Below are 25,272 nucleotides of genomic sequence, written 5' to 3'. Positions count from 1 at the left end.
ACTCTGGTGTTCCAACAGAGGTTCAGCAAGAGAAAATTGGAATGAAATCACCAGAAGTAACTTTATAATCTAGTGAGGAATGATTAATAAAGACCCAAGATATAGCAACTGACCAACTGACTACAACTCATGGCTGTCGACTCTCATGAAGGAAAGATGTCTCCTTAAGTGAGAGACTGATAAGTTCTTTTGATAGTCTGTCTAATCTCCTAGAAATGGTGGCTGCCAAGATACAAGATGTTTCTCTGAGAGAGAGATAATGAAATTATTTCCAAACATTTCTTAAGCCAAATAGACACATAAGGTTCTGACCAGACCCAAAAAAATCTCTATCCCTAGTACAAATGAGACAGATTACAGAGTTGAACTCAGGTTCTGTCAGGGGCTCCCAAAGGTATTCAATACTTGGTCAGAAAATCAAGCTGGCATAGAAGAGAGACTGAACTGTAGCTGGCACTGAAATAAAGGCAACCCTCTTTCACTGATGAGACATGAACTTCAGTTCTTCTCATAGCGGAGCCTCGAGAAAGAAAAATGACCATCTTCAAGCTAAGATTCTCCAAAGGAAGCCTGACTTAGAGGTTTGTAATGAAGATTAGTTAATGACCAAAGACCACATATAAACTCCACCTAGGTAAGAATGAGTGATAGACTAGTCTCTGGAGTTCAAAGTTTCTGATAAGTTCTAAGAGATAAGGATCCAACACAATGGTGGAGTCCATCACAAGTTTGTGATTACTAGAGTAAGTTTCTTGATAGCCCTAAATGACAGAAACTGAGCAAACCTTTCAAAAAGAAACAAGAAAATCTACAACAGTGATCAGAAAGGGACTGATTGTACCAATGTCTGTCAAAGGTCAGGAAGGGAATGATTGTACCAATGCCTGTCAACACAGTGGTCAGAAAGGAACTCATTGTACCAATGCCTGACAACACAATGGTCAGAAAGGGACCGATTGTACCAATGCCTGTCAACACAGTTGTCAGAAAGGGACTGATTGTACCAATCCCTGTCAACACAGTGGTCAGAAAGGGACTGATTGTACCAATGCCTGACAACACAGTGGTCAGAAAGGGACTGATTGTACCAATCCCTGTCAACACATTGGTCAGAAAGGGACTGATTGTACCAATCCCTGTCAACACAGTGGTCAGAAAGGGATTGATTGTACCAATGCCTGTCAACACAGTTGTCAGAAAGGGACTGATTGTATCAATGCCTGTCAACACATTGGTCAGAAAGGGACTGATTGTACCAATGCCTGTCAACACAGTTGTCAGAAAGGGACTGATTGTACTAATGCCTGTCAACACATTGGTCAGAAAGGGACTGATTGTACCAATGCCTGTCAACACATTGGTCAGAAAGGGACTGATTGTACCAATGCCTGTCAGCTGTACAAGTTGGGGTATACTATTCACTCGGCTTTGCAAATCTTGGAGGTATAATGCATACTAACCTCTACAATTTTGAAAATTGATCTTGGGATGTAAATCAGTTGATATGAACTAGGTGTGAATTTATTGATTGATGTGCTGGGGGGAACCTCTGTACTAATAATGCAGATCCCTCCTTTGTGGTAAATCTCTTGAGGTGTTCACTAACTGGCTGAGATCACTGAACCATGACCACTAGCACCTTGGAGGGTACAATAAAACTGAACAGTGAGTAAAAAGTCCTGACTCTGTTAAAAACTTGATGGATAATTCTGAAAGGTTAGAAGGCACAGTCTGCCCCTGTTTCCCCATTTTAAAACATGCATAGTTGTTAGTGTGACTTGAAATATTAGTAAGCATATAAGGTGTGAACAATAAACTGAAATGATCAAAAGCTGATGCTTCATTAACATGAAATTCCTGCAGCGGCTTTTGGTCTGATGTGCAGCCAAATTCATTCACTATCATGTAACTGAAATTGTGTCACCATCCATGGCCTACTTCAACCTATACATTTACGTATTTATTTTTCTCAATAGCACCCAAATTATCTGAATGTGATGAAATTATAAAATCAACATCAATATCAGAGCCAATATCGGCCTACTGAAGCCTTCTAAGTAGTAATTTTTATCATATGAACAAATCTGTTGACTTTATTTATTATTAAGGTGAATCCAACCTGATTGTTATATTTAAGTTGCAGAAGATGACATTATGTTAACAAATTTCCCATGATACCTATAGTTTTTAATGGGAAGGTATTCCCCTGAGGTGGAACTAGGAAAACCAGTATAAAATGACAGCTGTTTACTTTTTGTTCAAACACACTTCACTGCAGAGGGTTCACAGGCATCCAAACATGAATGTATGTGGATCAAGCAGAGGTATCCACTATTGCTTTCATAAAAAGAGGCATCAAAAAGGGCTTGTATGAGGTAAAGGGTTAACACTGATAATGCATTTTGCTTCTGCTCACTCAGCCCTCTGTTTGCATTCCATTTTTGTTTAACTGGCAAAATTATCAATTTCTAGGTCTGAAGTAATTCTAACACAATAAACTTCCCTTAGGGGCAGTATCCTAATGCAATACACTTACTTTAGGGACAGTATCCTAATGCAATACACTTACCATAGGAACAATATCCTAATGCCATATACTTCCCTTAGGACAATATCCTAATGCAATACACTTCTCTTAGGGATAGTATCCTAATGGAATAAACAACCCTTTGGGACAGTATTCTAATGCATCACACTTCCCTTAGGAACATTATCCTAATGCAATACACTTCCCTTAGGGACAGTATCCTAATGGAATAAACTTCCCTTCGGGACAGTATCCTAATGCAACATACTTCCTTTAGAGACAGTATCCTAATGCAATATACTTCCCTTAAGGACAGTATCCTAATCCAATACAGTTCCCTTAGGGACAGTATCCTAATGCAAAACACTTCCCTTAAGGACAGTATCCAAATGCAATACACTTCCCTTAGGGACAGTATCCAAGCTTCTACAAAACTGAGTGGTTTAAGCTTGTACACATCCTAATGCAATACACCTTACATGATATCCAACATATACACTGAATTAAGTGGTTTAAACTTGTACACGTGTGTAAAAACTTACATAATATCAAACAGATACTGAAATGAGTGGTTTAAACTTACACACGTGTCAAAATTTACAACAGATACAAAATTGTGTGGTTTAGCTTGCATACATGTGTAAAAACTTATATGATATCTTACTAATACAGAATTGGTGGTTTAAACTGGTACACATGTTTGAAAACTTACAAGATATCCAAAAGATGCAGAATTTAGAGGTGTACACTTGGACACATGTATGAAAATTTACATCATATTCAACAAATATGCCAAGTTGAGTGGTTTAAACTTGTAAAACGTGTAACAATGTACATCATATTCAACAATTATTCCAAGTTGAGTGGTTTAAACTTGTACAAACATGTGAAAACTTACATCATATTCAACAAATATGCCAAGCTGAGTGGTTTAAACTTGTCCAAACATGTGAAAACTTACATCATATTCAACAAATATGCCAAGCTGAGTGGTTTAAGCTTGTACAAATGTGTGAAAACTTACATCATATTCAACAAATATGCCAAGTTGAGTGGTTTACACTTGTACAAATGTGTGAAAACTTACATCATATTCAACAAATATGCCAAGTTGAGTGGTTTAAACTTGTACAAACATGTGAAAACTTACATCATATTCAACAAATATGCCAAGCTGAGTGGTTTAAGCTTGCACAAATGTGTGAAAACTTACATCATATTCAACAAATATGCCAAGTTGAGTGGTTTACACTTGTACAAATGTGTGAAAACTTACATCATATTCAACAAATATGCCAAGTTGAGTGGTTTAAACTTGTACAAACATGTGAAAACTTACATCATATTCAACAAATATGCCAAGCTGAGTGGTTTAAGCTTGCACAAATGTGTGAAAACTTACATCATATTCAACAAATATGCCAAGTTGAGTGGTTTACACTTGTACAAATGTGTGAAAACTTACATCATATTCAACAAATATGCCAAGTTGAGTGGTTTAAACTTGTACAAACATGTGAAAACTTACATCATATTCAACAAATATGCCAAGCTGAGTGGTTTAAGCTTGCACAAATGTGTGAAAACTTACATCATATTCAACAAATATGCCAAGTTGAGTGGTTTACACTTGTACAAATGTGTGAAAACTTACATCATATTCAACAAATATGCCAAGTTGAGTGGTTTAAACTTGTACAAACATGTGAAAACTTACATCATATTCAACAAATATGCCAAGCTGAGTGGTTTAAGCTTGCACAAATGTGTGAAAACTTACATCATATTCAACAAATATGCCAAGTTGAGTGGTTTACACTTGTACAAATGTGTGAAAACTTACATCATATTCAACAAATATGCCAAGTTGAGTGGTTTAAACTTGTACAAACATGTGAAAACTTACATCATATTCAACAAATATGCCAAGCTGAGTGGTTTAAGCTTGCACAAATGTGTGAAAACTTACATCATATTCAACAAATATGCCGAGTTGAGTGGTTTACACTTGTACAAATGTGTGAAAACTTACATCATATTCAACAAATATGCCAAGTTGAGTGGTTTAAACTTGTATAAACATGTGAAAACTTACATCATATTCAACAAATATGCCAAGCTGAGTGGTTTAAGCTTGCACAAATGTGTGAAAACTTACATCATATTCAACAAATATGCTAAGTTGAGTGGTTTACACTTGTACAAATGTGTGAAAACTTACATCATATTCAACAAATATGCCAAGTTGAGTGGTTTACACTTGTACAAATGTGTGAAAACTTACATCATATTCAACAAATAAGCCAAGTTGAGTGGTTTAAACTTGTACAAATGTGTGAAAACTTACATCATATTCAACAAATATGCCAAGTTGATTGGCTTAAACTTGTACAAATGTGTGAAAACTTACAGGATATCCAACAGAGGAAGAACATCACCTGATACATGATCAGCTTGTTGCGGACTGAATTCAAGGACTGTCGTTGTGCAAAGCTAAAAATACCTGTTAACATAAAAACTTACCAGTTATTGTGAGTACATGATGTGCTGCATTTGTGTGTGTATAAACAATGTTGATTCAGATCTGCCATCACATAATGTATTGGCAGATCATGGTCCATGCCATGTGTTTTACAGGTATTAACACAAAAAGAATTGACCCATATCTTCCATCATATAATGTGTTGGCTGATCATGGTCGATGCCAAGTGTTTTACAGGTATTAACACAAAAAGAATTGACCCATATCTTCCATCAGATAATGTATTGGCAGATCATGGTCCATGCCATGTGTTTTACAGGTATTAACACAAAAGAAATTGACCCATATCTTCCATCATATAATGTGTTGGCTGATCATGGTCGATGCCATGTGTTTTACAGGTATTAACACAAAAAGAATTGACCCATATCTTCCATCATATAATGTGTTCGCTGATCATGGTCCATGCCATGTGTTTTACAGGTATTAACACAAAAAGAATTGACCCATATCTTCCATCAGATAATGTATTGGCAGATCATGGTCCATGCCATGTGTTTTACAGGTATTAACACAAAAAGAATTGACCCATATCTTCCATCATATAATGTGTTGGCTGATCATGGTCGATGCCATGTGTTTTACAGGTATTAACACAAAAAGAATTGACCCATATCTTCCATCATATAATGTGTTGGCTGATCATGGTCCATGCCATGTGTTTTACAGGTATTAACACAAAAGGAATTGACCCATATCTTCCATCAGATAATGTATTGGCAGATCATGGTCCATGCCATGTGTTTTACAGGTATTAACACAAAAGGAATTGACCCATATCTTCCATCATATAATGTGTTGGCTGATCATGGTCCATGCCATGTGTTTTACAGGTATTAACACAAAAAGAATTGACCCATATCTTCCATCATATAATGTGTTCGCTGATCATGGTCCATGCCATTCGTTTAAATGTTTTCACACAAAAAGAACTGACCCAGATCTCCCATCACATAATATGTTGGCAGATCATGGTCCATGCCATGTGTTTTACACGTTTTAACACAAAAAGAATTGACCCAAATCTTCCATCACATAAAGTGTTAACAGAACATGGTCCATGCTATTTGTTTTACACATTTTCACTGAAAAAGCTTTGACCCAGATCTTTTTCAACATAATAATTAGCAGATCAGGGTTCAACTGGGTAGTTTTACCAATTATTTCACATAAAAGTAATTGATCCAGATTTGCCATTGCATAATGTGTTGGCAGGTAAGGGTCCACATTATTTGATTTACTTATAATTTCACATGAACCATGTAGACCCAGTCTATTAAACAATGACACATCAAGATCTACACTGGCTATTTGCATACACATCATGCACAGCTAAATATGGTATTCTTCATGGACATAAATACCAAATGATTACATTTAAATGAAATTTACTAAACGCTCTAAAATACTTGTTGTGGGTGACAATGGTCAAGTTTTTTTTAATCTACCTAAACAAAATGGGCATTATTTTCATTTGATCATCTCACACAAACTTCTGGTTCATCTAAAAAATATACTTTTAGTTTCTTGCAGAAATCTGAGAGCATGGGCTTTAGAACTAAATTGGACTTCTGCATCACTTCTTACATAAGCAATGCATTCAGCATGTTTGAAGTAAGCTTTTGTGATGTACGCCACAATCAAATGCAGTTTTACTTATACCACCTCAAGGGCAGTCTGATGTGAGTTGCAGATGACATTTGGCAAGATTGGCACTAATGATTGTGGCTGAAAATGGATGAATATGTAATTCTGTAGTCAGAGTGACAGGAGAATGTAATAACTGATAAAAGGCAGAACAAAAGGCAAGGTAACAAGGTCAAATTGAACATGTCTCACAACTTGCCTTGCATGATGAATATTTAAGATCTGAGTGACTTAATTCCAATGTCAACAGTATGGAAAGACTTAATTTCTGGAGTGAGTTTTTGTTGGTAGTTGTTTTTGAAAATTGCTGATTAGGATTATAGATCTCATAAAAATATTCATCAGTTCACCATGTGAAAATGCTTGCTGAAACATGCAAGAATGACTTCAAATCTATATACCTAGCTATTTATTGGGTTCAGAAGTCTAAACTCTTGTTCCAGCAAACAGTTATACCCAGAAAACCATGTACAATCCCTATAATCAATGATGGGACAATATATAATGCAAAACAAGAGAATTATGGATGGGCCAGTGTGTAATGCAAAACAAGAGAATCATGGACTGAAAAATGTATAATGCAAAACAAGAAAATCATGGACTGGTCAATGTATAATGCAAACAAGAGAATCATGGACTGGTCAATGTATAATGCAAACAAGAGAATCATGGACTGGTCAATGTATCATGCAAACAAGACAATCATGGACTGACAAATGTATAATGCAAACAAGAGAATCATGGACTGGACAATGTATAATGCAAAACAAGAAAATCATGAACTGGTCAATGTATAATGCAAACAAGAGAATCATGGACTGGTCAATGTATTATGCAAACAAGAGAATCATGGACTGATAAATGTATAATGCAAAACAAGAAAATCATGGACTGGTCAATGTATAATGCAAACAAGAGAATCATGGACTGGTCAATGTATAATGCAAACAAGAGAATCATGGACTGGTCAATGTATTAATGCAAACAAGAGAATCATGGACTGGTCAATGTATTATGCAAAACAAGAAAATCATAGACTGGTCAATGTATAATGCAAACAAAAGAATCATGGACTGGTCAATGTATTAATGCAAACAAGAGAATCATGGACTGGTCAATGTATAATGCAAACAAGAGAATCATGGACTGGTCAATGTATCATGCAAACAAGACAATCATGGACTGACAAATGTATAATGCAAACAAGAGAATCATGGACTGGTCAATGTATAATGCAAAACAAGAAAATCATGGACTAGTCAATGTATAATGCAAACAAGAGAATCATGGACTGGTCAATGTATTATGCAAACAAGAGAATCATGGACTGATAAATGTATAATGCAAAACAAGAAAATCATGGACTGGTCAATGTATAATGCAAACAAGAGAATCATGGACTGGTCAATGTATAATGCAAACAAGAGAATCATGGACTGGTCAATGTATTAATGCAAACAAGAGAATCATGGACTGGTCAATGTATTATGCAAAACAAGAAAATCATAGACTGGTCAATGTATAATGCAAACAAAAGAATCATGGACTGGTCAATGTATTAATGCAAACAAGAGAATCATGGACTGGTCAATGTATTATGCAAAACAAGAAAATCATAGACTGGTCAATGTATAATGCAAACAAAAGAATCATGGACTGGTCAATGTATTATGCAAAACAAGAAAATCATGGACTGGTCAATGTATTAATGCAAACAAGAGAATCATGGACTGATAAATGTATAATGCAAAACAAGAAAATCATGGACTGGTCAATGTATAATGCAAACAAGAGAATCATGGACTGGTCAATGTATTATGCAAAGCAAGAGAATCATGGATTGATCAATATAAAATGAAATACAAGAGATTCATGGACTAGTCTGTGTATACTGCAAAACATGAGAATCATGGATGTGCCAACATATAATACAAAACAAGAGAATCATTAACTAGTCAGTGTATAATGCAAACCAAGAGAATCATGGAAGAGACAAAGTCTAATGCAAAACAAGAGAATTATTAACTAGTCAGTGTATAATGCAAGCCAAGAGAATCATGGAATCATTGGGCAAATCTATAACACCAAACAAGAGAAGCATGCAATTCACACAGTAAGCTCTGAATATAGCGATATCACATACAACAAAATGTTAAGTATTAATGATGTACATCACACATTTCTTTAATATATAAATTCTACAACCACTCTGGATAAAATTACATAATTTTGGTGTCCCTTTGGCTATCTTTTTCTCCAGAGTCAACTGTAGTTTTCTCATATGCACAAGTGTCATGTAGAGGAATGAAAGTTAAAAGAATTTTTTTCTTTCTCAAAATTAAAAGGTAGGCTTCTATTTTTTCACATTAATTAAATGCAAATAACTGCTAAAGAATTATTATGGTAGGTAGAATGAAACCATTACTAAAGAAAAGAGTCTACATCCCAGAGCCAGATGGGGAGAGGAAGGGAAGAGTCTAAGATGATCAAGGGACATAACTTATGAAAGATGCACAGAATGTTCTTATCATGAAACTTTTCAAAGCTGGTGTTGTGATGGAGATTTAAGGCAAAATAATGTAGCTCAAATCTAAAACTAAACATGTCTGCTAGATTGTTCATAAGAAATGCAGACATGGACAGAGACCATTTTTATGTTCCTTCACCGTAGCAGTGGAAACAGAAAAGAAAAACAAGAGTCCCACTGAGCGACATTATTGCCAGCAAGATTTTCATGACAACCCTAAGGCTTGTGGCAGCTATATTGGTATATGATTGGCACCATTTTCATTTAGGATCAACTAGGTATTATAAGAAGACTACTGATGAAAAGCCATGTTGATATAACCATCTTTTTGGGAGGAGTAGAGATAACATTTCTAAGATGGCTACCACTGAGGGTCAGCTGCATCATTTTCATTTAGGACCAACTAGACACCATAAGGACTCTTCTAATGGAAACATGTCCAAATGACCTTCCATTTAAGAGAGAACAGCAATCACAAGATCTTTACCATTTTAATTTAGGACCAACAAGATAAGAAGTCTTCAGATGAAAACCTCATGTTTATATAAATTTTTGTTTTGAAAGAGTAACAATAACAAGATTTTCAAGATGGCTGCCACAGTGGTCATACAGGATATCAGATGCACACCATTTTCATTTAGAACCAACCAAACATCATAAAATATCTTTTGATAAAAGAACAACATCAATATGACCAGCCATCTAAAAATAGCAATAATAATGTCTTCAAGATGGCCATTGTGGTGGCCATATTGGAGGTCAGATAGGCACCATTTTCATATATGAACAACTAGACATCATACTTTTTCAGTGAAAATTCCATCCTGATATCACCATTCATTCAGGAGAAATAGTGATAACACGATTTTCAACATAGCCAATGTGGTGGTATTGTTTGATATCTGACAGGTTCCATTTTCATATTAAGATCAACTAGACATCATAAGAATATAACTTTTCATCCAGGCAGAGTAGTGTAACAAGATTTTAAAAATGGCTGATGTGGTGACCATATTCAACTTCAGATTAGAACCATTTTAATTTAGGAACAAGCAGACTTCATAAGAAGTATTTCAGTGAAAAACCCATGCTGATATGTCCTTCCATTTGGGAGAGTAGCAGTAAGAAGATTTTCAAGATGGCAGTTTTGGCAGTCACATTAGCCATCAGATCGGTACCATTATCATTTAGAATCAACTAAACATTATAAAAAGTCTTTTGGTCAATATGACTTTCCATTCAGGAGTAGCAATAACAGCATTTTCATGTTGACTGTCATGACTGCTATACTGGATCATTACCATTTTCATGTTGACTGTCATGACTGCTATACTGGATCATTACCATTTTCATGTTGACTGTCATGACTGCTATACTGGATCATCGCCGTTTTCATGTATGACCAACTAGACATCATGATAAATCTTTTAGCAAAACCTGATGTTGACATGACCATCTATTCTGGAGGAACAAGATTTTAAAGATGACCACTGTTGTCCAAGCAGCACCATTTTTGTTTAGGATGAACTTAATCATGGGATGGATGTGAGCTAAACGTTTCATGGCAATCCTCCATGCAGTTTAGGAGTAGCAATAACAAACTTGTGTGCTAACAGATGGATGGGCAATGTAACATGCAATAAACTCCTTTGGGGTATAACCAGTAGAGCTAAAGAAACACAAATGGGCTAATGAAGGATGAAGGAGGGAAATATCCCTAACAAACAGGGCATTAAAATCATTAAACCATGGTAGTATGATATGAAAGCAATAGAGCAAACACACAACCAATCTTAAGTTTATGAGGCAGCCTGTTCCTCGCAAAATTTCATTAATAATCACAAAGAAATGAAACTCCTTATAGCAGAATGTACAAATACCACACTGAAATATAATTTACAAAATAAACAAGGGCACTTTTAATGGTATATTATACACACAATCCATATTTAATAAACATACTATGGTGAAAACATAATTTTCTTACTAGACTTCCCATGACCATGATCTTTGACCTTTCTACCCCAAAATTGATAGAATTCTTTATTACGCTAAGTGCAAGCATCCTAAACATTTTGGTCAATGAACTTACAGTTCTTGTGCAAAACACATTTTTTTTGGAGTCAATATGACCTTGACCTTTAACTTATGACTTGCAAATCAATAGGCCTCCTCCACAGCTTTTATTCAAGCCCTCCACATATTCTGATCCAGATACATGATTTGGAACTAAAGTTATTATATTGTAATCATATTCTTTTCTTTCAGTCAGTGACCTCATCCTCTGACCTTTTGATCCCAGAATCAAAAGCCTCTTCCCCAAAATGTAAGTTATCCACAAACTCTGGTGAAAATATGTGGCCTGCATTTACTGAACATTATGTGCAGAAACCATTTTTCAGCCACAGTGACAGTGACTGTGGATCTTTTGACTCCAAAATCAATTCTCTTCTACCATACTCAAAATGCAAGCTATCCACAAAGTTTAGTCTATGTTTGTGATATACAACAAAAGTTACTGTGCATAAATCACTTTCTTCTTCAGTCACAGTGACCTTTGACCTTTTGATGCTAAAATCATTAGACTTCTTCCTTACATGAAAAGCAAGCCATCTACAATGTTTGGTCCAGGTCTACAAAGTTAACCTATTGTTATTGTGATAATGTGAGGATTTAGCATGTTTACAGCAGTGTTACATCTATGGGGGGGGTCCCGTTGATGTGTGATGAACTTGTTTTTAAGAACAATCATCAATGAAATTCGTTGGCAGTGAATGCAACTGACTCTAGTGTTATAAATACCTGTATCTATTATATAATTTTCTTACTGTTTATTGTTTTGAGTCTGCAGTTGGCAGTTGTTTTCCCTGCTGTTGCTTCTTAGTCTAATGCAGTGTTTGACCTCATGTGGTGACCTTGCTAGGGTTCACTTCCGGGTCATGACTAGTTTTGATTAGCACTTCCAAAATTTCTGAAGTTATGTATAAGACTTTATTTTTATATTTCTCCACAATGAAATTGCATTCCATGTAAAGTAATTATTATTGAATGAATTTTTATTCTGTCACCATAAAATTTACGTTCTTCTTCATTGAATATTCTTATTTTCTTGAATATATTCCATAGTGGGTGGTAGATTTTCGGTGGTGGTTTTCTGCAAAATTCATACAGAATTCTACAGGATTTCATGAGGTATATAAACCAAAAGATTGGCAAAATCAGGAGAATGGTCAAATGTTTATCTTAGGGAATCATCCCCATTTTGGGTGAGAAATCAACATTATAGGTACATATATTAAATTTACTAGTATTTCAACATGTACTTAATAAAACTGATGGAACAATTTTTCTTCTTTCAGTTACATTGACTTTAACCTTTGAACCTGAAATCAACAGGCTTCTTCTTTACCCCAAATGCAAGCTCCTTTACAGTCTGGCAACATCAAATAGTGGAGAACTTTGAGTTATTGTACAGAAATAAAAAAGGAAATATACAAACAAATGAATCAATGGACAGACTGATGGACATCATAACATTATATGCTCAGCCTTTTAGCAACAGATGCAAGTGGTTCTGAGGTAGCTAACCTGGCTGACATCTGTCTAATAGCCAAATGCCAATAGCCAAATAGCCAACAGCCAAATAGCCAAATGCAAGGGCACTTGGACAAGAAATCTGGATCTAAAGGATGCTTTCTGTATTAAAATAATGTCAGTGCTGTTGACTGTAACTGTTTCAAGTTTTTTCATCCAAATGTGATGGTACATCAGGATCACTGGTCTAAAAATAAAAGGTCTTATACTGGGTTACTTTGTATCTAAGTTGGTTTTCTTCAGTGTTTAAGCATGATACAGTTATGTAAATGTTTTTCTAGTTTTAGTAATCAGTTGTCATATTTAATGATGGATTGGCATCAGCTGTACTAGCCTAAAAGGCCTTAAAGACTGAAACATTTCTGTCAACTTTGGTTAAATTCTGTTCTGTGATTTCATAGAAGTTATTAAATGTAGAAACAACAGCCATACATGATGACAAATTGGCATCATTTGTAAAAACTTTAAAGCACTTCAAGACAGCATTCTTTTGGTCAAACTAGTGACATACTTCTGAATGGTCTTTAAATAATAATGACCATATCTGAGCATAATCAGTACCATTTGTATCAATCTGAAAGTTCATAATATTAGAATATTTTTGGTCAAATTTGGTCGAATTCTTCTGAGCAGTTTCAGAGAAGAAGTTGTTTAAAGTTCTGTTTTTTTTCTCAAGGCCAAAATGCTTTCTGTCAAATTTGGTCAATTTCTTTTCAGCAGTTTATGAGAAGCTGCTTCAAGATTTTGCTTTTTTTAGTAACACTGACCATATTTGATGTTGGAAAAGCACCAATTGAACAAATCGGAAAAAAACATTCATGCCTGACACCTTCAATAGCCAAGGTTCCAATATGTTAACCTATTTACACATTGGCAGACCAATCAGATATTTCAATGTTTTGGGTCTGTGAATTTCGCTGGATGCAGATCTAAACACCAAATCCAATCAAAATCAAGTTGTTCAAATCTGAAGACAGTTTTTTCATGACCAAGACAAGGGAAGTACACAAGTGGAATAGACTCATAAATAAGCAATTTTTCACAGCCAATCAGAGTTTGCACAAATACATCTTTTTCCTCAAATACACCTGTAATGGCTTCTCTCTGGTACAATGTCATACTTTTGATGTTAAACTTTACAAAGTATCCTTTTGAAGTCAACTGCCTCCAACATTTTCAGCTAATGTACAATACACTGTTGTTACATATCAGTTAGTTGGCATTACATAATAAGGGAGAAAACTCATGAAATCCAATAGATGCTGCTAGGACAAAACAATGAAATATCTGACTGAACCACCAATATGTAGATCGGTTATCATATTGGAACTGTCACTTGCAAAGATTCTTGCCTGGATGCTTTTTGTCAAATTTGGTCAGACATATTCTTTTTAGTGTCTTGTTTATTTCTGAATTAGTCATTTAAAGGCCTATTTTCAGTAACATTGGCCATTTGGGACAATGGATTGACAATAACTGAACAAATCTGAAAGGCCTTGATGCCAGAATTCTCACTGTACAATCAAATAAAAATGGTCAGGCTGTTTGTGAGAAGCTGTAAATAACAACTGTGAATGGACAACACATCAGAGATGAATGACTATACCAAAAGATCACTTAGTCATTTGTCTTGATGAGCTACAAAGTCATACAAAATACTTGAATATGTTAAAATACAGAAAAAGCCTTTTTCCTGAATCACTTTGATGAAAATAAGTTTAAATGAAGCTAACAGTTATTCTTTAAAAAATGTACCTTGAGATTTCAATTGACGCTTCAACACCTGTCTGATCAGGATTAAAAAAACCTGTAAAAGATATATATCTCTTATTTTGGTTCATAAAGATTTGTATATTCAATGATTTCAAAAGGATTACAAGAGAAGTCAAATTTGTACATATTCTGCATTTTTTCTCGTCAATGTGAATTTACTATTTTTCATGTAAAAAATTTCATGGATTTGGTGGTTGCTACAAGCTACAAAGACCCTAACAGCAGTATTTCTACTGCTGTACATACTTGGTTATCAGTCAAGTCCAAGCAACACAGACCCTGATCTTCCAGTGCATATGCTGTAAGATCTAGGTCTATGCAGCTTATAGTTGGATTCAACATTAAGCAAGAATATACAGTCTGTAATTACTTCCCAATTCACAACTCATTATGAAAATGTAATTTTTCACACAAAAAATTTAAAACTGCTAACAAGAAAGAAAATGAATGGAAAGTTTTTAGGAAGAAGACAAGCTGATTTAAACTGACTAAATAAAGTCAGCTTTTAAACATTTACAATTGACTGCTACCATCATAAATGAAATTCAGTTCTTATAACAAGTTATTTGACTATCAATTAGTGGAAAAAAGAAAAATATTGATTCAGACTCTCGAACATCCAATAGTTGATGCCTGGCAATACTTGTACATCCAAAAGTTGATGCCTGACATTACCTGTACATCCAATAGTTGATGCCTGACAATACTTGTACATCCAAAAGTTGAGGCCTGACAATACATGTACATCTAATAGTTGATGCCTGACTATACTTGTACATCTGATAGTTAACATCTGACAATACTTGTCACTCCAGGTGATGCCTGACAATACTTGTACATCCGAACGTTGATGCCTGACAATACTCATACATCTGATAATTAACATCTGACAATACTTGTCACTCCAACAGATGATGCCTGACAATACTTGTACATCCAACAGTTGATGCCTGACAATACTCATACATCTGATAGTTAACATCTGACAATACTTGTCACTCCAACAGTTGATGCCTGACAATACTTGTACATCCAAAAGTTGATGCCTGACAATACTTGTACATCCAATAGTTGATGCCTGACAATACTTGTACATCTGATAGTTAACATCTGACAATACTTGTACATCCAATAGTTGATGCCTGACAATACTTGTACATAAAATAGTTGATTCCTAAAAATACATGTACATCCAATAGTTGATGCCTGATAATATAATAAGCTGACAAATAGAGACATTATAATAGTTAGCACCATTTCACATTGTGCTCCTTAGTTTGGCTGAATGTCATGATCAGCTAATTTTGTAAATGGATGCTTGTTTTCAAGAAAAATATATCAGCATATATTTGAAAACTGTCATAAAAGAAACAAAACTGTCTGAGCATAAAAACTAAACAAATTTTGTTCTGCTGTAACATTAGGCCCATGACTATGGGACCTTAGGGTAAGATCATGACTACAGGACCTGGATAAGACCACAACTATGGGGACCTGGGTAAGACCACAACTATGGGGACCTGGGTAAGACCACAACTATGGACACCTGGGTAAGACCATGACTAATGGGGCCTGGGGCACTGCTCAAAGAAATTGTTTTTAGACACAGGGCCTGGGCTGGTGACTTAAAAAAAAATCACGTGCCCTGAATGAAATTCCACAAGCCCAGACTTAAATTTCCATATGTTCAAAATTTCCCCTTTTTAATATTATTTGTCACAATTCAAATATAAATTCAGTTGGGTTCAATAGAAGGGTTTGAAGGTAATGAAAGTGCCATTAGTGTTCATCAGTACACTTACTAGGGACTGGATGGTCCTGGTGTTCAAACTTCTCTGCTGGATTCTCTTAGTGAATCCTTGTCAGAACTGAGTCAGCATATGTCGATATGTTAGCATTATGTACAAAGAATTAATTGTCCCCACCCCAATATATCTTTGGCTGGTAAAATACTGTTGACCAGGAGTTCTGAACTTATTTTTATTGCACTTTGCTGATAGCTAATTGTTCCCTAAATCAGTTTAAAAAACAAATCATATTCTGACAACTCAAATGATCATGCTTCCGACTTAAAAGAAACATTGTTGCTGTTCAAAAACTTGTCAAAAATCTATAATACATATGGCTTAAACATTCTCATTGATAGCAATGATATGTAATAAATTTTGTTAACCTACACGTATCTAGCTTCTCTTTGATCTACCTATATTGGGTTGTTCCATGTCCTGATCATACCAATGCAAATTAGCACAATGGGCTCACCCACTGCAGTCTTCAAACACATCTCACTAAATATTGTCAGCCAATAAAGTAATAAATGAAATGCTTTCTTTTACCTGACCTTTCTGCCTTTTAATTGTCAATATTTAAATGGCCCAAAGGATAGCAAATCGGATTATTTTTTTTCAAGAAGCCAGACAGGCTCCTCTCTTTGAATACTTGACAAGGTCCAATCAGAAATTAGATGGGCTCCGGGCATCAGGTTATCAGACTTTTTTAGCACTGGCCTGAGGCATCTGATATTCAAAGATATACTAATTTACAGAGTAAAACCAAGACAATGGGGCAAGGGCCATCTGATATTTAAAGATATGCTCATGTACAGAAATACCATAGCTATTGGCCCTGGATACAACCATGACCATATAGCCTAAGGTATCTGATGATTTAAGACATACTGATGTATACTGTAAGACCATGACTATGACACCTGGGGCATCTGATGATTTAAGACATACTGATGTATACTGTAAGACCATGACTATGACGCCTGGGGAATCTGATGTTAAGACATACTGATGTATACTGTAAGACCATGACTATGACACCTGGGGAATCTGATGATTTAAGACATACTGATGTATACTGTAAGACCATGACTATGACACCTGGGGAATCTGATGATTTAAGACATACTGATGTATACTGTAAGACCATGACTATGACGCCTGGGGAATCTGATGTTAAGACATACTGATGCATACTGTAAGACCATGACTATGACACCTGGGGAATCTGATGATTTAAGACATACTGATGTATACTGTAAGACCATGACTATGACACCTGGGGAATCTGATGATTTAAGACATACTGATGTATACTGTAAGACCATGACTATGACACCTGGGGAATCTGATGATTTAAGACATACTGATGTATACTGTAAGACCATGACTATGACACCTGGGGAATCTGATGTTAAGACATACTGATGTATGCTGTATGACCATGACTATGGAGCCTAAGGTATCTGATGTTTAAGACATACTCATGTGCACTGTAAGACCATAACTATGGTTCCTGGGGCATCTGATGTTTAATAAAGACATAATGATGTACACAGTTAGACCATGTCAATGGGGCCTGAGGGTATCTCATTTTAAAAATATGCTGTGTACACAATATGATGGCCCTTACTGTGTCTGTCAAGAGATAGCAATGCCCATATGTGAACAGCTTTGACCCTATAAAGTTGCCATCCCATATTATAGGGGTTTCACGGTTGCAACAGAGTTACTGATCGTAGCACTTAAAATTACCTCCCTTAGCTCCAATGCGCATACCCACAAAAAATTTCCAGTTCCAGATAGTTCACCGTTCTACACTTGGTTAGCGAAACATAAAGTCAACAAAGGAAGGAATCTTAGCTGTACTACAGATCATTATGGTTAAACCAATGAATCAATTATATATGTCAAACATCTTTTGTTCATACTAAGATAATAATTATAGACATTAAATCAGATAATTAGAGTCAGTGTCCATACTTAATTATATCAGATAATAAAATAATATTACTTTCCATACTTAAATGATATCAAATAATAAAATTAAATACACTGTCCATATCTGATAATATAAATTCATTATCCATAATTTCAGATATATTTGTAGGAACATTTCACTTTGCTCTCCGATTTAAAACATTTATTGCACATTTTTGGTTATATAACTTTAACTAAAACAATCTCAACAATTTGCATTCTTCATATGTTGATATATCCTTCTTTCTCATTTACTTTCGCAAGGCTAATAATTTGTTTATAACACGAGTTAAGAAAGTTATAACACAAGTTTGATAAGAAAATTATAACATAAATTTGATATGTCAGCTGATTTGTAATGCAGACTATTTTAAACCAGAAATTTTATATATAAAAATAGGAACACAGTATTTTAACGTATTCAGAGGAACTTAACAAAGCAATAATTACATTAGTTATCATAACAATAAAGGGGTGTAATTAATGCTTACGGAATATCTATTCATATCTGGGTTTAAATATCGTACAATATTCAGATTAAATTATATGCCCAAAGACGTTTTTATTTATTTCATTTTCTTTTTGACTTTTGAAACATCAAATATCGGATAGTGCATGCAATAACTTTCAGCATGATTTTTCTTTGCTTATGCTGACATGTAATAACTCTCAAATTTGCTGGGGTCTTTAGACAATGCATTTGTATTTCAAATTGCCATTTGCAAACTCATCTAGAACAGCCTTCTTAAAATTAGTTTAATTCTGTTTAACTTTCCTTGCATCAAATATGTATGTTTTAAAGATCCAATTATTTCACAGATTCCGTTCTATTACTTTGGTTCGCCTTTTAAATCTATATTGATCCACATGATTGGATGTGAAATTGCAAACAGTATGATTTAAAAAAGAGATTGCTTGTAAGAACATGCTCTACAAATCAGTAATAAATGGATACTCACAAATATTCATATTTGTTGCCTTTATCTATCAGTCACTCTTTCTAACTTAGCATCATTTTATACTCGTTTTTAACCAGAAGTATGTTTATGTAATATACGTATGCGAACACAAATTCATTCGAGGATATACATACCTATGCACCAGAAGAAATGAGACAGACATACATACAGACAGACAGGCAGATAGGTGAGAGCCACACATGTCCTATACATGCATAGTGTGTCTAACATCGATATTTTTCCAAACTGTATACTCTAAAATTTCCAACCATTCAAGGAAATAAAATTAAAATAATCATCAAGGAAATTCGTGTGTGCGCCTGTCTGTTCAAGCGTGGTTGACAATTTGTTCATTATGAAAAAACTCAAGTTATTTCATGAGAAATATAATGAACATTAACAGAAAAGCAACAGTCTAAATCAATAATAAAAGCACCTTAAGAAGTTAGAAATTTGTTCTCGTTGCTGTTCAACCTCCATTAACTGCTATGATTGAAGTTATAATATTGGTCATATCTAGTGATGACTGAGACTTCCTGGGTTGCAATAAACTGATTTTGTTACTATAAGTAATATTAATATCTGCTAAAGTTTTGGAACTTGTCCAGAGTTTAAAGAAATTAAAGTAATTATATCATTTATGGCTGGTACTGTTCACTCTTTTCACCAGTTGTAGTACATGCACATGATGAAGTTGCTAACACAATTAAAAAAAAAAAAAAAAAACACACACCAGAAACAAGCATCCATAATTCTATTTGTAAAAGAAACAAACATCTACATGAAAGTGTTCTTTACTTGCAAGCAAGGATGAAATGCAACCTAGTTTGCAACCCAGTTTGACCAGACAACTTTTCAACAGCACTGAACTTGACAGGTGCATTGATATACAATCCTGACAAAAATGATAGTAATTTTCTGGACAAAATATTTGGGACAAATGATAATTTTCATCAGTACATGCAATATCTGAACAGAGAAAAAGTACATTTTTTAATGTCCAAACATTTAGGTCAATGATAGTACATAGTGCTGACTAAGTTAGATGCCCACCCACCCACCCAAAAAAAATTGTTCTGAAAATATAAAGATGTGGCAGCAGGGATACAAGGTTAAAAGTTGGATATAAACTTTAATCTTTTTAAAATTTCAAGACCCTCAATGCTGGGACTTCATAAGAGGAGACACCTCAGGGCAAAAAGGTTGCCTACATTACTCACTTCTTAAGACATGTATAAGGGTTCAATGGGTCTATTCTACATCCCCTAGCCTACAGGGTGGGGTGGGGGTGTAGGAATTCTGATAAATGAATGACACAAATGAATTTGAAATAAGATCCTAAATCCATATTTTCATTTGGCCATGGCTGTATCTGATTTTCAACTGATTCTGTGGTAATAATTTTTTTATTTTAAAACTTCCAACCCTTATGACAAATGTATTCTCACCCTTATGACAAATGTATTCTAACCCTTATGACAAATGTATTCCCACCCTTATGACAAATGTATTCTTACCCTTGTCACAAATGTATTCTCAACCTTATGACAAATGTATTCTCACCCTTATGACAAATGTATTCTCACCCTTATGACAAATGTATTCCCACCCTTATGACAAAAGTATTCTTACCCTTATGACAAATGTATTCTCAACCTTATGACAAATGTATTCTTACCCTTATCACAAATGTATTCTCACCCTTATGACAAATGTATTCTCACCCTTATGACAAATGTATTCTCAACCTTATGACAAATGTATTCTCACCCTTATGACAAATGTATTCTCACCCTTATGACAAATGTATTCTAACCCTTATGACAAATGTATTCTCAACCTTATGACAAACGTATTCTCAACCTTATGACAAATGTATTCTAACCCTTATGACAAATGTATTCTAACCCTTATGACAAATGTATTCTTACCCTTATGACAAATGTATTCTAACCCTTATGACAAATGTATTCCCACCCTTATGACAAATGTATTCTCAACCTTATGACAAATGTATTCTTACCCTTATGACAAATGTATTCTCAACCTTATGACAAATGTATTCTCACCCTTATGACAAATGTATTCTTGCCCTTATGACAAATGTATTCTTGCCCTTATGACAAATGTATTCTCAACCTTATGACAAATGTATTCTTACCCTTATGACAAATGTATTCTCAACCTTATGACAAATGTATTCTCACCTTTATGACAAACGTATTCTTGCCCTTATGACAAATGTATTCCCACCCTTATGACAAATGTATTCTCAACCTTATGACAAATGTATTCTTACCCTTATGACAAATGTATTCTCAGCCTTATGACAAATGTATTCTAACCCTTATGACAAATGTATTCTTACCCTTATGACAAATGTATTTTCACCCTTATGACAAATGTATTCTCAACCTTATGACAAATGTATTCTTACCCTTATGACAAATGTATTCTAACCCTTATGACAAATGTATTCTAACCCTTATGACAAATGTATTCTTGCCCTTATGACAAATGTATTCCCACCCTTATGACAAATGTATTCTCAACCTTATGACAAATGTATTCTTACCCTTATGACAATGTATTTTCACCCTTATGACAAATGTATTCTTACCCTTATGACAAATGTATTCTAACCCTTATGACAAATGTATTCTCACCCTTATGACAAATGTATTCTTGCCCTTATGACAAATGTATTCCCACCCTTATGACAAATGTATTCTCAACCTTATGACAAATGTATTCTTACCCTTATGACAAATGTATTTTCACCCTTATGACAAATGTATTCTTACCCTTATGACAAATGTATTTTCACCCTTATGACAAATGTATTCTTACCCTTATGACAAATGTATTCTCAACCTTATGACAAATGTATTCTTACCCTTATCACAAATGTATTCTCACCCTTATGACAAATGTATTCTCACCCTTATGACAAATGTATTCTCAACCTTATGACAAATGTATTCTTACCCTTATGACAAATGTATTCTTACCCTTATGACAAATGTATTCTAACCCTTATGACAAATGTATTCTTACCCTTATGACAAATGTATTCTTACCCTTATGACAAATGTATTCTCACCCTTATGACAAATGTATTCTAACACTTATGACAAATGTATTCTCACCCTTATGACAAATGTATTCTTACCCTTATGACAAATGTATTCTTACCCTTATGACAAATGTATTCTCACCCTTATGACAAATGTATTCTCACCCTTATGACAAATGTATTCTCAACCTTATGACAAATGTATTCTCAACCTTATGACAAATGTATTCTTACCCTTATGACAAATGTATTCTCAACCTTATGACAAATGTATTCTTACCCTTATGACAAATGTATTTTCACCTTTATGACAAATGTATTCTTACCCTTATGACAAATGTATTTTCACCCTTATGACAAATGTATTCTTACCCTTATGACAAATGTATTCTTACCCTTATGACAAATGTATTCTCACCCTTATGACAAATGTATTCTAACCCTTATGACAAATGTATTCTCACCCTTATGACAAATGTATTCTAACCCTTATGACAAATGTATTCTTACCCTTATGACAAATGTATTCTCCACCTTATGACAAATGTATTCTTACCCTTATGACAAATGTATTCTAACCCTTATGACAAATGTATTCTCACCCTTATGACAAATGTATTCTCACCCTTATGACAAATGTATTCTCACCCTTATGACAAATGTATTCTTACCCTTATGACAAATGTATTCTTACCCTTATGACAAATGTATTCTCAACCTTATGACAAATGTATTCTTACCCTTATCACAAATGTATTCTCACCCTTATGACAAATGTATTCTTACCCTTATGACAAATGTATTCTCAACCTTATGACAAATGTATTCTTACCCTTATGACAAATGTATTCTTACGCTTATGACAAATGTATTTTCACCCTTATGACAAATGTATTCTAACCCTTATGACAAATGTATTCTAACCCTTATGACAAATGTATTCTTACCCTTATGACAAATGTATTCTCACCCTTATGACAAATGTATTCTAACCCTTATGACAAATGTATTCTCACCCTTATGACAAATGTATTTTTACCCTTATGACAAATGTATTCTAACCCTTATGACAAATGTATTCTCACCCTTATGACAAATGTATTCTCACCCTTATGACAAATGTATTCTTACCCTTATGACAAATGTATTCTCACCCTTATGACAAATGTATTCTAACCCTTATGACAAATGTATTCTCAACCTTATGACAAATGTATTTTCACCCTTATGACAAATGTATTCTCACCCTTATGACAAATGTATTCCCACCCTTATGACAAATGTATTCTTACCCTTATGACAAATGTATTCTTACCCTTATGACAAATGTATTTTTACCCTTATGACAAATGTATTCTCACCCTTATGACAAATGTATTCTTACCCTTATCACAAATGTATTCTTACCCTTATGACAAATGTATTCTCAACCTTATGACAAATGTATTCTTACCCTTATGACAAATGTATTTTCACCCTTATGACAAATGTATTCTTACCCTTATGACAAATGTATTCTCACCCTTATGACAAATGTATTCTAACCCTTATGACAAATGTATTCTCACCCTTATGACAAATGTATTCTAACCCTTATGACAAATGTATTCTTACCCTTATGACAAATGTATTCTCCACCTTATGACAAATGTATTCTTACCCTTATGACAAATGTATTCTTACCCTTATGACAAATGTATTCTAACCCTTATGACAAATGTATTCTCAACCTTATGACAAATGTATTCTCACCCTTATGACAAATGTATTCTCACCCTTATGACAAATGTATTCTTACCCTTATGACAAATGTATTCTTACCCTTATGACAAATGTATTCTCAACCTTATGACAAATGTATTCTTACCCTTATCACAAATGTATTCTCACCCTTATGACAAATGTATTCTCACCCTTATGACAAATGTATTCTCAACCTTATGACAAATGTATTCTTACCCTTATGACAAATGTATTCTAACCCTTATGACAAATGTATTTTCACCCTTATGACAAATGTATACTAACCCTTATGACAAATGTATTCTCACCCTTATGACAAATGTATTCTAACCCTTATGACAAATGTATTCTCAACCTTATGACAAATGTATTCTCAACCTTATGACAAATGTATTATTACCCTTATGACAAATGTATTCTCAACCTTATGACAAATGTATTCTAACCCTTATGACAAATGTATTCTTACCCTTATGACAAATGTATTCTCCACCTTATGACAAATGTATTCTTACCCTTATGACAAATGTATTCTTACCCTTATGACAAATGTATTCTAACCCTTATGACAAATGTATTCTCAACCTTATGACAAATGTATTCTCACCCTTATGACAAATGTATTCTCACCCTTATGACAAATGTATTCTTACCCTTATGACAAATGTATTCTTACCCTTATGACAAATGTATTCTCAACCTTATGACAAATGTATTCTTACCCTTATCACAAATGTATTCTCACCCTTATGACAAATGTATTCTCACCCTTATGACAAATGTATTCTCAACCTTATGACAAATGTATTCTTACCCTTATGACAAATGTATTCTAACCCTTATGACAAATGTATTTTCACCCTTATGACAAATGTATACTAACCCTTATGACAAATGTATTCTCACCCTTATGACAAATGTATTCTAACCCTTATGACAAATGTATTCTCAACCTTATGACAAATGTATTCTCAACCTTATGACAAATGTATTATTACCCTTATGACAAATGTATTCTCAACCTTATGACAAATGTATTCTTACCCTTATGACAAATGTATTTTCACCCTTATGACAAATGTATTCTTACCCTTATGACAAATGTATTTTCACCCTT

At 34.3% G+C, this 25,272-nt stretch overlaps 1 protein-coding gene across 1 annotated transcript in view; it reads right to left on the bottom strand.

The window, feature by feature from the left end:
• The window catches only part of LOC149789004 (transmembrane protein 116-like), a 107,211-nt gene that overhangs the window by 14,629 nt on the left and 67,310 nt on the right, over positions 1-25,272 (bottom strand). The window contains exons 10-11 of the mRNA XM_089975160.1: positions 14,593-14,644; positions 4,938-5,030 (exon numbers count right to left, since the gene is read on the bottom strand). Coding sequence (XP_089831286.1) covers positions 4,938-5,030; positions 14,593-14,644 — 145 coding nt within the window. The remainder of the gene's footprint in view (positions 1-4,937; positions 5,031-14,592; positions 14,645-25,272) is intronic.

This window comes from Sinohyriopsis cumingii, chromosome 11 (genome assembly GCF_028554795.1).
Source record: "Sinohyriopsis cumingii isolate HCF-2022 chromosome 11, ASM2855479v2, whole genome shotgun sequence".
NCBI lineage: Eukaryota > Metazoa > Mollusca > Bivalvia > Unionida > Unionidae > Sinohyriopsis > Sinohyriopsis cumingii.
The sequence above is the reverse complement of the archived record's forward strand: the minus strand, read 5'-3'. Positions and strand labels throughout refer to the sequence as shown.